The sequence below is a fragment of the Adelges cooleyi genome, unplaced genomic scaffold, assembly GCF_023614345.1.
Source record: "Adelges cooleyi isolate 19-005CV unplaced genomic scaffold, UGA_ACOO_1.1 ACOO_flye_CR_arks_rails_tigmint_CR_PRNA_651, whole genome shotgun sequence".
In the NCBI taxonomy this organism is placed as follows: Eukaryota; Metazoa; Arthropoda; class Insecta; order Hemiptera; family Adelgidae; genus Adelges; species Adelges cooleyi.
Window position 1 is genome coordinate 6,909,242 of NW_026096352.1, and position 17,731 is coordinate 6,926,972.

Genomic DNA, 17,731 nt, shown 5'->3' on the forward strand with positions numbered 1-17,731 from the left:
AATACATGATATCTAGATAGACCAATGAAGAAAATGATCAAATATAGTTAACATTATATGGTAATAACTGTTTGTTATATAATGTTTTCCAATTAACCAATATTATTAAAATCAATATTATTTATTGTAAACTTCTAACTTTTACTTTGTAAAATACGTAAATGGAGATTACAACATGTTTGTCAAATAACTTGAGACTTGTTTACATAATATGCAACATACAATGTAAATAAGTTTTATTGATTATATTGTGGTTTTATTTTAAACACTAAATAAATTATAATTCACTATTGCTGCATAAATTAAATCCAATAAAATAAATGCACGTTAGAATAATTGGTTCAAGGTGAAAAAAAACTAAATAACATATAAAACGGTATTAAAACAAAAAAGACACTAACAAAATAATAAATTACATTTAAATGTGTTGTACGATAACATGGAAAAAAGTGACTAGTTTTAATAAAATGCAAAATAATACTGTTATTCTGAATTTTGATAAAATTCTAAACAATTTTAAATGTATAGTAATAAGTTAAACTAATAATTCACAATATTATAGGATCAATCGTGAATAATATTGATCCTAGACTAGAATATACTTTTTTTTACATAATAGTGAAGCGCAAAATTAGAAGTAAGATCTTATACACACACACAATCATATACATCAATAGGCAACTTTTGAAGGAATATATGTGGTGACTATATGTATCACATATATTATTATGATCGATCTTCCATTCATTTCAGATAGTTCATATCAGACATGATAATTTTGTTGATTGTAAGCTCTAAAAACAATAACTAAATTGTTATTATGTTTGATTAAACTGTATAATATTATACCATCAAGAATTGTAACAATTTGAAGGTTCGTTAAGGCTAATGTTTTGTATCATTACTTTCTATTTCCAAAAGAAATTATTTATATTTGTTTAATATGAATGTATATTTTGTTAATTATTAGCAATGATAATATGACATGTTTAAAATATAAATATTGTTATTAATAATATTATTAATAACAATATTTATATTTTAAACATGTCATATTAGTAATCATTAACAAAATATTATAATAATATTACAGAAATGTAAATTATTTTCTTTTGGAAACAGAAAATAACGGTAAAATATGTTAGCCTTAACTAACAAATAGTAACAAATCTCTACGGTATAATATGTAACACCGTTATATTTATTTTTGAGGTTAATATTTTAATATCTAAACAGTGGACCAATGCATGGCAATTTCATTTAATTTTAAAAATCCATAAGCCCTCTTATTATACCATTCCTATGGTACCACAAACTTAATATTTCAAAACAAATCTCACCAACCTTTATTTTCTCAATGGCCTTTTTTAAAAGTTTTTTTTTATAAAAAATGTTATTTTTAGTGTATTATTCTTAAAATTTGATTTGCTGTACAATTTCAAGTCAAACCCCTTATTAGAATGCTATTTTTTTTTATTCAATAACTTAGACGAATACATTTTAGTTACCTATAAGCACCATCGTTTGGGTTTAGAGGTACCTGAGGTACACTTAAATAACTAAAACATAGTTAAGGTCAGCTGTCCCGCCCCTCCCCATACCCTAAGTTGGCCATTGTTAACATAAATAATGATGTATGATGTGTGTTGAAATTAAAAATATTTTTTTCACTTACTTAAAATAGTTTGTTATTACTTAGAGGAAGTATCTGTCGAAGAAGAAATAAATTTACTGGGGTTGAAATCAAAATTCACAAATGAGAATCCTTGAAATTCTTCTTGGTTAATTGATAATGTTACATCAACAGGTACAGGTGTCAAAACAGGTTCTTCTTTGGTAAATTCTGCGTCAAAGTTCATGGCATCTTTCTTGTTTTTCTAATTGTAAATAAAATCAAATAAATTAGTCTAATAATCTAAAATCTCATTACTCAACAATAAGTTAGTGGCTCACTATTTTTGGTTTAAAAGGTGGTTTAACACGCCGTGTTTCTAAAGCATCCCAATCCAATTCTCGGAAAAATGGATGGGTTCTTATTGCAGCTTCTAAACCATCAGCCAATACGCAACCGAGACGTTTGTTGCGATTTTTTGTCATAAACTAGAATACAATATAATATAATCAATTATATAATACACTTTTCTTCTTTGTCACATTAAACGACTCTATCTTCCCTAGAATGGGTTATTGGACTCACCCAAAAGTTGTCTACCTAAGTAAGGGGAGGGTGGCTATTCTTTTCTCTGGAAAGTTACTTGCCCGAAAGAAAAACCTACTAGTGGCCTAATGGGCCGTGTGCTATAGATTTTTTTAAATACAAATCATTATATTAATAAACTTAACATACTCCTTTGAGAATAGACACTGCTTCTTTGCTCAGCCAAACTGGATATAGCACATCGTCATGCAAAATAGATTCAAAGAGATCATCTTCGTTGTCAGCCTCAAATGGCGGCTGTCCGGCCATCATTTCATACATAAGCACACCTAATGCCCACCAGTCAACACTTGCACCATAGTTTAGTTCTTGAAGAATCTTAAAGAGAAAAACAATATTTTGTTATCCACAATGTACACAAAAAATTCAGAAGTAGTAAAATATATACTTATATATTTTACTTCTGTAATTGTAAGTGTTATTGTAAATATTAACTTTATACCAAATATCATTCCAAATAGTTTACCTCAGGGGCAATATAGTCAGGTGTTCCACAAAATGTAGTGGTAGTAACTCCATCGACAATTCCTTCTTTGCACATACCAAAATCAGCAAGTTTGCAATGGCCTTCATTGTCCAATAATATATTGTCCAATTTCAAGTCCCTAAAAACAATGTGAATATTTAAATTTTATTTGAGACGTCTAAAATTGTGTAACTAATCCAATAACGAATATACAGGAAAATTGTTTATCTTCATTGTGTTATCATATTTATATTTTCAAGGCTTAGTATATACAACAGCTATATCATAAGCTATTAAAAAACAAAATAAGTTTCTTTTATATCAAAATACTGATATTATATTTGAGACTATGAGTGCAAAAGTTGCCTAACCCGTCAATTAAAATTAATTAGTTACACAACACAATATACAATTAATACAATTAACCAACTTAATAAATTAAAAATTATTTCAAAAAATTATATTTTATTTATTTATAAAATTCGTCAATTTAAATAAATATATGTATATAACAAATCATTAATTGTACTTAAGTTATTTTTAATTTATTAAGTTGGTTAATTTTATTAACTAATTAATTTTAATTTATGGGTTAGGCCCTTGTTTTGCAATCATAGCCTCATTTTATGAAAATGAACGATGAAAAACTAAACATTTCTGTAAACAAAATTGGATTTCTAATTTCGTATTGGTACTTTATATTTTTTACCTATACATTTTATTTTTATTTTCATAAATTCGACTTACATAAAATCCATTTTTTTCTAAAATACAATATACTTTACTATTGGACATAAATTATTTTATTTATAAAGCCATTAACTTTGTTTAAGTGTGCTCTGGTAACTGGGATTTTCCTAAAAGTAAATGTTTTATTTTACCTATAAACAACGCCATGTTTGTGAAGAAACTGCAAAGCAAGCGTCACTTCTGCGGCATAAAAGCGAGCACGAGGCTCATCAAACTTTCTTGCTCTTTGTATTTGAAACATAAGATCACCGCCATTCACATACTCCATTACGAAAAACAGTCTGTCCTATTATTCAAAATTAAAGTGTTATTATAAAATATGTTTAATACTAAAATTTCTTGGATTATGTACTTTAGTCTGAAAACAAGAATGTAATGCTGTCAAAAATGGATGTTTTGCAGCAAGTGCCAAAATTCGTTTCTCAGTCATCGTGCAATCGACATCATCGTCTTGTACTATTACATCTTTCTTTAAAACCTATAACCCAGTATAATGTACTATTATACACATATTCAATTCAAAAAATGTAATAATTGTAATTTTACTTTAACTGCGTAGACTTCTTCGGTGCCTCGTTTTTCTGCCAACATAACCTTACCGAAACTTCCTTTACCTAATACTTTTAAGAATGTGAAATCTGTCACACTCATTTTCCTGCTGTTCAAATTGTAACAGCTCAAACTTTGGTTCACTGCAATGATAGTAAATAAATTAAATTTTATGTTATTGCATAAAAAACAAAATATATGTAACATTATATATTAATATATTTTACTTTTCTGTGGTTTTTCTCCACTTCGTTTGTGAGAATCTTGCAAGGAATGCTTGTCCGACATGGTGTTTAAAATATTTGAGGTTTGTTGAGTGAGATCACGGTGTAAGCTGGAACCACTTCCACTGCTTACGCTAAAGCTACCATTTCCGGCAGGCCAGTCCTGCAAACACATACGCACTTTAATTGATAATTACAGACCAAGATTTATAAATATTGTCGGAAAAATATTTTAACGAATGATTGCTTTTTAAATAAATATTTCATACCACATTCTTGCTAAGATTCAACCCACAGCTCCGCAAAGTATCGGCCATTTCTCGAGGATTAATACCGCAGTTGTTTGCTACATTTTTGACACACCGTCTATGCACATTCAATGTACATACTAAACACATAAATATAATCATATTAAATTAAGATAACTTTCCTTTTATTAAACACACCAATGACAATTTACTGACCTTCACACTGTAAACCTTGCCTATATATACCATAAAGCAGAGAACCACAATGATCACAAAATGTAAATATTTTATAAGTGTGCGGTTTGAATCTATGAGGAACATTAACGCTGAATCGTTGAGATTGATTTCCTTGACTTAGCTATAATACAAAAAAAAAAAAACATTTAAATTTGATATTAACTGTATATACAATGTTTTATACATTTATCTGTACTTGTAAATTTTATTTATTACGATAAGACATTCATTTTTTTCATAAAATAATTGCACTAGAGTAGGTGTCTTTTTGAAATTTTTTTTGTTTTTATTACTTTACAACCTTATAAAATTTATAAATATTTAGCTTTTTTAGTATTTTATAGATAGAGCTTTATTAACTCTTAAAACTTAAATGAAACTTCTATATTTTATTAACTTTTTAAATTAAAAACAATTTTCTGAAAATGTCGAATAGTTGATAACCAGTTTTGGATAATTAAATCTATATTATCTGCACTTAATACTCTACTGCACTCCACCTCTCCTAAATATTAAACTTTAGTAACTTTTAAAGTAAACATTGGAAAGTGGTTAGCGATTAGACAATTTTTTCAGCAAGTAATTCTAAGCTTAAAAAGTTAAATACACACATTGTAATTGGAGTTTTAAAAGTTGATAGAGCTCAGGAAAAAATACATAGGATAAAAATTTGAATATTGTAAAATAACACAAATTAAAGTGTACTCAAGTTTTCTTTTAGAAGACACTTGAGTACACTTTAGTTAGTGTTATTTTACAATATTCAAATTTTTATCTCTTGTACACAAAATTATTCAATTATACAAAGAAAATGAGTGTGTTATCCTTAATGATTCATCTTGTATATATGTCATATGCATTATTATTACAAACCTCTTTTTTGCCAAACCCTGGACATATTGTCACTACTTCCATATGACAGCGCTTGTGAACAACACAAGTGCAAACTGTAAGAACACAAAATAAGTTTATTTTACTAACAAGGTTATATTCTCATACCAATTCACAGAATACATTTTTACCATAAAACTAAGAAAACGAAATGGATTGTCATAGTTTCGTATTACGTCTTAACTCAATAGTATATTTATGAAACATACTACAACAAGAAGAAATTTAACAACTATATTATTGTATAAGTAAAAGTTTTACTACATTCGGATAAAGGAACTTCAGAAATGTCAATATTGGTATTTCATAAAATTATTTTAAATCTTTAAGTAGATGATTAAAAAATAATCAAAAATCACATGAAAAAATAAATTTTTGGTGGTGCTTGACTGGTTAGCAGAATGTTACTTAGTGATCACTGATCGGTACACTACCCAAAAAACATGAAAATTCTGAAAAATTAAGAGTTAAGACAAAATCTATAAAATGAATATCAAAACTATAAGATATCAATATATTATGGATATATATATATTTTGGAAATATTAATGAATCTATAAGTGAAATCTTATTATGAATCATTTTAAAATGATCAAGGAGCAAGTAAAACATATTCTGTGTATGTTTAAATGCTAGCAACGTTCTCTTAATATGTTAATATACTTGGTAATTTCTACAGCCGCTCAATACTTTTAATATAAATGAGCACCTGGTTTAGATTCGTAAAATACTAGGAATGATTAATTAATTAACTGACCTATTTACTGATCTAATATACCCTACTGGTATTACATGTTCCTTTTCCGTAATCTTATTAACCGACAAACAGGTATCATATTTTAAATAATATTTAAGAGTGGATTTGTATTTAATCTTTACCTTGACATTGATAGCCTTGCTTTCCAAATCCCCTAGAAAATAGACATTGCACTCAAAATTAATATTTTAAACGTAAAAGACAAAATAAAATAATTGTGATTGGGAATTGAAATAACTAAAAATTAAAAACGATTTATAATCACCATATGAAATTCCGACAATGTGAACAAAATGTGGGTTGCCTCAGGAATGTAGCCATAAATTTGTGTCCGTTTACTTGATGAACTCTTCGCCTCATAGCTCCACGCCTTCGATTTAGCAATCCCTGACGCTCCTTGAATTCTGATGGCCGAGTAGGAATATCTGAAATATTAGTAGTTTTTAATATTATATTTAATTTTTTCATACAACAGTTTTGTTAGCTATTACCAGCAATATTGATTTATACCGATTAACATGTTTTATCTTACCTTTTGAATTCCATTTTAAATCGATGCGAAGATGTAATTTGCCTTGAGGTTCTAAATCCACCTAAAAATAAATAAAAATCAATTAACCCTTAACTTGGAGATGTATCTTTGTATATTATATTTATGTATACATATATATGTCTTTGTATCTTTCTCTATTTGTCATGTCGTTTCAAAAACAATATTATCAGCTATCATATGATTTTTTTCGAGTTGATTTTTAACAGATTTTATTTCCAATTTAAAGCCAATATATATTTAATTTAGCTGTTGGAATTTTATTAATATTAAAATAAAGCCAATCACTTATTTAGTTTTAAGTATAAAATCGCATGTATCCTAAAAAATATTATACTTCGTATACCGAAAATATGTTGTATCCAAAAAGATACAATGCCCTAATAGTAATACTATAAATTAATAAAATAATACTTAAAATTTTATAAACATAATAAATAATAATTAGATAATTTTTTTTTGTTCTAATAGGTGTTTATTATTTAATTACGGCAAATAAAATGCCTATTTTTTAAATGCAGGTTCGTTTTTAACTTGGTAAGAAAGTTCCTAAAAACAGTTTTTTTTTATTACAAATAACCATACTCATACATTTAGTTCAAAGAATAATACCGTAAATCATAAAACACTTATTAAAATTGTGATTTGTGTTTTTGTGATTTCATTTAAATAGATTAATGAGGTAGTTACGAACAGCAAATTAGCTATAATGTGGTAATGTATCTTTAAAGACACAATTATTAAATTATTCTATGGGGAGTGACGTAGTGTATCTTTAATGTTACACGCCATAATTAAAAACTGCTCATTAAAAGAAACGTAAAAAATGTAATATACGGGTCTTGATTAGTTGAAAAACCTGGCTAGGAGTTTTTGTGTGGATTTTTTTATTTCTGTCAAGTTTAGGGTTAAAATAATATAATTTTCATTATATTTTTAATTAAAATAAAGTAAGGCGTTTTTTACTTTTGTTTCAGCTATCTAGAATGACGAATGTTCATAGTTTTCGTTTTGAAACTACCTATTATAAATCAAGTTTAATATTGGACATTTTATTTTTGCTTCTAAAATTATTCAATTAATTCATTCTCGAAATGAAAATAGTAACTATATTATAATTTATAATGATTGGTTTATTACGTTTGTATTTGTTGTATTATACTGAATTGCAAAATTTTATTTATGACAATATTGTTGATGTTATTATTGAAAATCTAAACTTAACTATTTTCAAAGTACATCGATAATAGTGAATTTAATTTAACTACAAGACAGACTGTAACCGACCTAAAAAACAAAGCTAATACAAAGCTATAGTACACAAATACAATGCAAAACAAATGTTTAAATGTATAGTAGTTAAATATTATTCAGCAGTCGGCACTTTTATAAATACACAGCCCAACACGACCGCCGTGTTTATTTCTAGCAAAAAAAAAAATGCAAAATACCGAACTTGAAACTATCATTTTAAAATATAAAAATAAACTTTTTCGGATTCAAAATATTCGAGGTCGATTTTGTTGTACAATATATTTTTATCGTAGGCAATTAAACTGCCAACGTTTCGGCTGTGTATATGCAACATTACACGATATAATTTGTTTCAAAGTTCTTTGAATCCGCATTTGCCATTTTCCATGAATAATAATCATTAGACGCAGCAGCACAACTCCCCCGGGCCCGGCCATTGTGTTCTGGTAAATGGAAATCTAGACACTGGATCACACAACTTCGGCGAAACTCGATTTAACTCCAGCTACTGACAATTATATTATTATCGTTGCGTATTAACTATATTCTATTAGTATTCCGGCAGAGACGCGCCGTGCAAGGGTTTGATTACCTGTTCCAATTAGAGAGCTCACCAATTTCAACGTAAAGCCCAAAACGCGAAGCCACGAGCAAAATTTAAAGCAGTCGCCCACAGGATTATGTTAAACCGGCATTCGGCACGAATCCGCGGTTAGTAATTAACGCAATTCGCCAACATATAAAATAATTATGCTGTGAAACGTTGTCAGTACGTTTACCAGCTTTGATCGTTTTTAATGAATACATATTTTGTGCTTTTTACACACAGCGGCTCGCCGCTTTATAACATTTCAATTATTTCTAGAAACAAAAATAATGTTCATAAAGTAAAAACAAAAAATGTAAACGCATCATACATTATGGGACGCTATCGTTGAAAGCATTATATATATATATATGATACACATTTTACTAAGTATTGTACCGTGTTGTTAAGTACACAACTAACTAAACCGGTGATCATACCTACATATTTTATGCTTTAAATGTTATCTAAAATATCAATTTTTTGAATCACCAGAAAGCAATTAAAAATTGCAGTAATAAAAAGGTATAGTAAAATCAAGTACAGACAATTTTTTTTTTAAATGTGTAAAAGCAGTAAATAAATCTGGAAATGTGAATAGGATAAACATAAGTATAGAGTAAAAGAAGAAAAAATCTAGCATACGTTTAAGACTATCAGTACACACAAAACTAGTTTAGTTTAAACTAAGATTTATTTGAAGTTGCCAATTGAATACTGATAAAAAAATATTACGCAGAACAGTGAAAAACACATACAAAAATTGTTTTATGTAAGCTAAATATGATATTTGTTTGTACCACATCAAGTTTACCAATCATATTCGATTAACAATTAAAATTAATTTTTTTAAATAAATTATTATTTTGTGTTAGCCTATGATTCGTGTATTTTACTGCGCAAGTACTGGTAACACGAATATAATGTAATCGAACCTGAGCGTTAAATAATACAAAAAAAGCCGATATAGTAGGGAAACGTAGGTCATAGTTCTACAGGATTTATTATAACTGAAAATGAAAAAATCACTTTCATATAAACGCTTCGATGGGTATCTGAGGAAAATGGACCTCACTTACATACCTACTTTCTTATTGTGCTGGTTTATTTTGTGCTTGGTTTGGACTGTACTGGTTTGAACTGAGGCAAGTAAGAACTTACTATCCACAGATTTGCATCAAAGCGTTTATTTGAAAGTGATTTTATCACTCTTAGTTTTAATAAATTCTGTCGACCTGTGACCTCGACTTTGCCCCGACTGTTTTTATTATTTAATTACATCTGTACCTTGGGTATTTAAGGCTAGGTTTCACTTTTCGTAATTTTCGACAAATAGGGTTTTAAGTTTTTATTTTCCACAAAACTAACTTAACGCGTTTTGTATCCATGTCTTTGTTTATGTGCTAGTATAATTAGTATAGTCGCGACAGTGGAAAGATAGACTCTGCAATGGGCTTGAAGCGTCAACAAAGACATGGATATATCCGAAAATTATGAAGTAAATACTTTTTTTTTATAGAAGTAGTAGTAGTAGTAGTAGTAGTAGTGGTAGTAGTAGTAGTAGCAGTAGTAGTATTGTAGCAATAGTAATAGTAGTGGTAGTCGAGTAGCAGAGTGATTTTTAGAGGACATCCAACGAATTAGTATTAAAAATTTGTTGTGTAAAATTCCTTCAAAAAAATTGAAGGAAATGCGTAAATGTGGTAAATTTTGAAGTTTTCTTAAGTGTTCTACATTTTTTAAATCATTTTGGACAAAAAGCGACATAGGCTAGACTTAATTTGAATACATCTTTATATATAGTTGATACAACACATTTTGCAAATTTTGTATACGTCCTTCCGGCACCATATACTCGTACATTAACCAACATTTAATTTTTGGTTTAGTTTTTAATTTGCTGGTATCATAAGTAATAATATTTATAGAAATAACAAAACCATTTTAGAATCAATTGATGTACGCTATCCTTTACAGATAATATACGTATACATTTATATTATATAAATACAGTGATCAGATTTTTGGTCGTTAATATTGTCATTATGATTTTAGCAGCAAATGCGCAACTGCCTTAAACCATTCAATAAATACATATTTATATTTAACAACGAGTGTACTATTTACTGTTGCTCGTTTGCCAGTAAAGTTTTTATGTCGACGATTATCCAATTATGGCGGACCAGTGACCAGTATTTTCCTTCAAAAGAAATACTCGTAAAATAATGATTTTTCGTATAACGAGGAAAAGGCAAAAAAATATAACTAACAAAATGTGTAAACGTTAATTTTACCAAACTAAATGGAAATTTAAAAATGGTCCACTACCTACAGTTTAATCTTTGAAGTAATTTATAAAATAAAACTTAATGTTTGGGCCCAAAACAGGACAGGATACGATCACTGTATAGATATAGGGTAGTAATACAACCACTGGAATAATAATAATAGTAGGTATAGCGGTGATATTATTACCCCGATAAAAACAAAACACAAGTTAAAAATAGCAGTTTCCATAGTAATTTTCGATAATGTCGTGTTGTTCTAGAAAACTTGATTTCGACGTGTTTGGACAAAAGTTCAACCTCAACTCCACTCGATCCCCAGATACCCATAGTATCAGTAATTATTATTATTACTATTGTCTTGCACAACGTAGTATTAGAGGGTCCTTCTCGCGGAGCTTTAATATTATACATATATATGTTTGTACTATGTATATATATATATATATATATATATATACGGAGAATAATATTTCACTAGTTAATGCAGTTGTTGGGAGTGAGTTGTCTGTTTAATCTGGGATTTTTACTCTCTACGTAGGTACCTATCTAGTAACATAACGAGGGTACACAACTAGGAAGGGTTTAGTATAAATACAAACAAACTTTAGACAACTACAATAGTGTTTTCGCTCTGCAAACACAGTAACACCACTCTCGCTTTGTTTATTGTGCGAATGTTTGAGATTCTATCCCGACCGTCCGGATTATTTTGAAGTGTTCTTCACTTAAAAATGAAAAAAACGTTATTTTATCATATAGAGGAATAAAGCTCGACGATCGATGCTATAACCGAAAACCACAATAACGCGGCAAAAATTTAATATATGCAATGACAAGAAACGAACTGCTCGTTGAAAAACGATTAATAATACATTAATAATGGTTTGGAATATTTTGCACCGGCGAATTTTGCATATCTAGTTGAGTTATATCGACATAGCGGCGCGGCATAGGCACAAATAAAAAACCCATCATTATTTTTTATATATATTTTTCACTGTCGTATAATGATCGCACATAACACAATATAACCACGCTTTTACTCTATCTATACCAATCATGCTGTTTCTCCACTCCCCCATCCCCAGTGTCCCTGCTCCTCCTAGACAGGGTTGAGTACTTCAAGTCCTCCCTCCGAATCGCATGATTACATTTGAATAATGCAGTGGTAATATTATGCGGGACGGTTTTGGCGACAATGAATAAATAATACACTGTTTAGTCGCGGAAACTGCGCTGCAGTGATCGGATATATTAGTCGGACAAAACTACACTGGAAATTTGTAAAATATATTTCATCGCGTTATAGAGCAGAGAGTACGATATGCAAATGTTTATATATGTAGATTTGAATAACACGCACGGTATGTTATTTGGGTAGAATAGATTAAACATACGAACAAGACATCCGTGACACATAATAAATAATATATTTTAAATCAAAACGGGTTCCAATTTTCAAATCCTAGCGAGTTGAATTAAATAGCTCTTGTACAAAAACATATGTTTCTACTTCGAACAGAGCGTTTCTAAAAATAGTCTTATTTAAGTTTTGAAAAAAATGTCGTTTCTTCATACATTTACAAGATATCGCCGAGAAACATTTGTCATTTTTTGTAAAAAAAAAACGTTTGTTGTTCGAAGCAATTCTAAAAAAAGTTGTTCTACTATTTAAATGACTATTATTTTATTTAAATATAGTATTTAAATACAATACCTATTTAATAATATGTAATTCTCAATTATTGCCGAGTCCTGAATAGCAGTAATTTTATAACATTTCATTGAAATACAATACCTAACAAAAATTAAGCCGTTATTGTGTGGTTAACTAGTTGTATTTGTATAAAATTGATTAGTGAAGTGTCAGGTTACTGGCTGTGTTATAGATTTTGTTCGCCTTGCGTTATTTTTACAAGTTCATTTTTTTAGTTCATTTAAAACTTTTAACACTATTTTTCTCGTGTTCAATTAAACTATAATAAATAAACGAATGTAGTTTAGGCTAGTAGAAAAATAATTTGTTTGTACATGGAACTTTGCTTTAAAATCTATTTTTATTGGATAGAACGTTGATGATAATTTTTTTTCCAGCTTTGATGTGGGTCTTCGATACATTCTTTGTATCATTTTGACCTAATTAAGCATTAGTCTATGTGGATGGACACACTCTAGTTCTTAGTTCGCAATATATGAAAATTGTCTGTTTTAATTTTTCACTAAATTGCACATTACTAGTAAAAAGTTGAAAGTCATCAGCATAAATATTGTTCGAATAAAAATGTGGGTGTAGGGGAGACTGGGTACAATTGTAACACGGGACTATTGTGGGTCAATATTTACCTTCATGACAAGTATAAAAATTTGAAAAAAATACACTAATTGGTAACACCGTGTAATGAATGGTATCTCCTTATCAATCGGCCGATATCATGTTTATTTTACAAGCAAAATAACATAAAGTGATTATGACACCGAAAATTAAAAAAAAAACAAAAGTTTACTTTCTCTGTCTGTTAATAAAGCTTTGTCTAGTATTTTTTTTAATGCTTGATATAATTGAATCAAATTGAATGAGGCCAAATGTAACAGTAAAGTGGGAGACTGTAACATTACATTTTTATTGAAATTGTATTAATTTACCTATTGTATCAATTGTATTCAAAAAGTAAAAGCGGAAAACCGCGGATCCATTGCCAAAGGTGTAAGTTATGGTCGCACGAAGCTTGTAAATGTATATCACAAAATTATTCACCTTTATATAATATATGTAATAATTGTGAGGCTGATGATTAGAGTAGTTATTATTTGACTTGTTATGAAGGTTTAAACTAGAGCCGAGACCTCGAAACGAATTTTTCTATTATTCGAATTATTTGAATATTCGAATAGTAATCAAACAATTCGAATTTTCGAATATTTTGTCAAATTTATGTTTTTTTGTAATTATATATCTATATAAATTGTTAAAATCTTATTTTTTGTAATAAGTAATAATATTTATTTTGTCAAAAGAATAATTCGTTATAATTATATTTATTTTATTAAAAAATTATTAAAAATAGATCAAGGACACCTTAATTGTCTCTTAATTTTTTTTTTTTTATCTAATTAATCCTGCAAAGAAAATAATAAAATATTCGAATATTCGAATAACCCATCGAATATTCTAATAACGAATATTCGTGCAAATAAAGTATTCGAATATTCGAATTTTGTTTATTCGAATAGTCCCACCACTAGTTTAAACAATTAAATAAGCTAAAAGAATTGAAGAACTTAAAATATTAAAAGAACGTACATTTGTCCCTGGCCTTGTTACAGTTGCCCCCATACTGTGGCTACAATTGTAACACTTAACATTAAGTGTTTTTTTTATTCTCATTTATTCAACAATTTGGGGAAATTAAATATCAATACTCAGACATTTATAATTGGAACATGTTACACAACAGATTAAAAATGTTATCAACCAAAAAAAAAAAATGTAGAACCCTAATTGAAATAGATCATTTCATGAAAATTGTTACAATTTTATCCAGTCTCACCTAATTATAAAGCACTGATATCAAACAACAGTAAAACGGTCAGTGCCAAGTGATTTTTCGAAGCAATAGTTTATAGATTATAAGACCGAATTAATTAGTAACGATACTGTTAGTCGGTTAATACTAGCTGTGTTCGATTTTTGTTTTGATGTTAGTTGGTTGGTAGAAATTTACTTAGATCTCTTTTCTGCTTGATTACTGTCAGATTAGGATTTATTAAAGTTCGCAGCAGCGGTGATAGTAGTAAGAACAAATGGATACCTGAACTTATTGTCTTGCTGTTTAATTAAAACAACGCCTGCAAGTTTATGGCTTTTCCGAGAAATATCCGAAGTTCAATTTCCTTTTGTGGCGTAGCCCCGGCTGCGTTCTGACACGTTTTAAACGGATGACGTACTTAGCAATCGTACAATAATAATAATTTTATAATTATCGTTGTTATTCGGGACTCGGGACGGACAACAGTTTTGAAGTTATGTCGGAAAACTGCAAACGAAAACGAAACGTGCCCTCGAGATGTGCCGCAGCGCTAAATCACACGGCGTGCGTGCCTTGTTGTTTTCATTAATTTCATTTCAATTATACTCCAAACAGAAGCTACTGGAGTACCGCCGTAGTGGTGCATGTGCCTCGAGGCTCGCCCAAGCAGAATAGTCGGCGATTTCCAGAAATGTATTAATTAAATTATCGCAGAAGAGTCGAAAATAAATTAATTTTCGGATTAACGAACTTCTGCAGGAACACAACTGTTGCTGGTCGTCAGGCATTAGATTAGATGTATAGGTATATACGTCACGGTGCGTGTATTCTTGTGTAGAAATACTGTTACGGCCACTCTCGTATGAAGATTGACCGTTAACGTTTTAGTATGCGATACCCACCCAGGTCACGCCCGTGTCTTTATAGTACACTAGATTTATATGCATTTTTTTTTTTTTTAAAGAAAACGATTCACAGTAGAACATAGTAATAATATTATTATTACAACACCCGTGACACCGAGTCGATACACAAAACAGAGTTGGCCAACGCGAATTTTAATTTTCAAACTGAACTCCTCCAAACGCGGACTCGACGAGGCGGCTTTTACGACAATAATAAAACGATTATTATTATTGTTAAAGGGGCCTTTACTCTAGTATTTATTAAGGCGCATTATACAGTCAATTTTTCGCTAAAACTTAACATTAAGCTAACATTTTTAAACATACATATTACCATAGGAAAAAGTATCTATTTTGATAATAATTTAACTTTTATAATGCATATAGGTTTTTACTTCAAACGTACTGTCCTAAAGAATACATCGATTTAAGTTTTTAAAAAAACATTTGAATTCTTTACAACATTTTCAAGGCATAGGTCGTGGCACAATTTAAACATTTTTTTCAGTTAATTAATTACTTCAATATAAAAAAAATGCAATTTTAAACTTTCTTCAACTGATGAGTCCAGTCAATTTTGGTTTTTAACTTTAACAACTTGTCTTTTGTTTGTTATCCGACTTAACCGTAAACTTGTGTTTTTTACGTTACTGTAGCGTTCAATTAATAATCGAAAATCTTTGTACAACGGCCAAATAAAACCGCACTTTCTTTAACATTGGCTATTATATAATTACAAACAATAAAATTAGTTAACTCAGTTAAAACTTTGTAACAACCACGAAGATGGGAATTGCTCTCAGTTTTTTTTTCTACACAAGTGAAAAAAAAATACTTTCATTTAGGCATCGCCCAATAGATTAATTTATCTAACTACCGATCATTATTTAATCGGGTATTTGATTTAAAAAATAGTCAATATTTTTCGTTCAATGAATATGAAACAGAAAAATAATGAGCCGAGGGCAAGAAAAGATTGATGAAACCCATTATAATATATTCATTCCCATCAAATTCCACTCGTTTAAGATTCAAAAAGAGTTCAAAAATTGCTACACTCTCAAAACAATGAAAATATTATATTATTTTATTTTAAATAATTATTCCCAAATAAATTTTATTGGACAGTTTCTTGAATAACATTGGTGTACATTTTAAAGCGAGTAATTTCAAATCAATTACAATGGTTCGTACACTGTCGAGTTGCCGAGTATTTTGTAATTGTGGCGGCTGAAACATTTTACTATAATGAAGTATATTTCTAATTTAAAATATAAGACAGGTCCGAAAGTCGCGTTTTTGGCGGCGTACAACAAACATTGAAAATGTAATAAGTACTGCCCGAGGTCGATTAATGGAACTTGCGGGCGTATGAATTCATGTTGACCTTTACAGTCGATCGAACGAAAATCATTGTGCCGTTTCGTTGTTTATGTAATTTGAGCTTTTGTCCAAATAATAAACCAAGGAAACTGTTTTAGAGAAACGCCGAAAGTGATAATAATATAGTATAACGCATACCATTGCTTAGTATGGCTGAACGCTGAACTTAAAGCTTTTGACGTCACAGCCGGTGGATTTTCAATTAATTTATCAAACGCTAAATAATAATAATAATAACACTTTCGAGCGCGAAACTTGGCCGGCGCCATTTTTCCCGGAATCGCGTTAAAGTTTGCCGAGGGAACGCACTTTTGTTGTATTTGCATTGTGCTGGTTCGCTCGAAATTCACCGAAACGACACGGGCAAACACATTATTAAATTATTGCATTAAAATTATTTAAAAGGCCATGCTAAACCGTTTTGCGTTTGATAACAACTAAAAAGTCATTGCGACAAATTATCAAAACAACAGCTGCAAACGCTACGGATTGTTGTTAAAAAATCAAAATAAATTATTAAAAAAATGATGAATTTGGTAAATTCAATTTTTATTTTACTGTACGAACAATATGTTGATTGTAATTGAACAGAACAATACAATCTAGAAAATAAATATATAGGTACCTATCAATTATTTTGTTTGGGACTAGTCCCGTTTTATATTTTTTTTCAAACATTATTTTAAATTAGTGTCAAACTATTGTAATAATAAAAACCGATGTACAAATAAAAAGTACCGAGTTATTGTGTTGTTTAATGTATTTATCTTCAGTGATTTTAAAAATAATAACAAATCAGTTTAATTAATTGCAAAACTCAATTGTTAGAGGGGAAGGTCGAGGAAGCGACCTTTTCTCATTGTTTTGGTGCATGTGAACATTTATGTCACATCAGAGC

General features: G+C 29.3%; 1 protein-coding gene across 1 annotated transcript in view; it reads right to left on the reverse strand.

Annotated features, from left to right (window-relative positions):
- Window positions 1–275: 275 nt before the first annotated feature.
- LOC126844565 (protein kinase C) overlaps window positions 276–17,731 on the reverse strand; it is a 32,241-nt gene continuing 14,785 nt past the window's right edge. The window contains exons 2-16 of the mRNA XM_050582852.1: window positions 6,873–6,933; window positions 6,606–6,765; window positions 6,463–6,494; window positions 5,566–5,639; window positions 4,672–4,813; window positions 4,477–4,595; window positions 4,211–4,370; window positions 3,981–4,126; window positions 3,787–3,912; window positions 3,566–3,720; window positions 2,685–2,823; window positions 2,348–2,536; window positions 1,954–2,100; window positions 1,676–1,877; window positions 276–794 (exon numbers count right to left, since the gene is read on the reverse strand). Of these exons, the coding sequence (XP_050438809.1) occupies window positions 1,692–1,877; window positions 1,954–2,100; window positions 2,348–2,536; window positions 2,685–2,823; window positions 3,566–3,720; window positions 3,787–3,912; window positions 3,981–4,126; window positions 4,211–4,370; window positions 4,477–4,595; window positions 4,672–4,813; window positions 5,566–5,639; window positions 6,463–6,494; window positions 6,606–6,765; window positions 6,873–6,933 (1,836 nt within the window). The 3' untranslated portion in view covers window positions 276–794; window positions 1,676–1,691. The remainder of the gene's footprint in view (window positions 795–1,675; window positions 1,878–1,953; window positions 2,101–2,347; window positions 2,537–2,684; window positions 2,824–3,565; window positions 3,721–3,786; window positions 3,913–3,980; window positions 4,127–4,210; window positions 4,371–4,476; window positions 4,596–4,671; window positions 4,814–5,565; window positions 5,640–6,462; window positions 6,495–6,605; window positions 6,766–6,872; window positions 6,934–17,731) is intronic.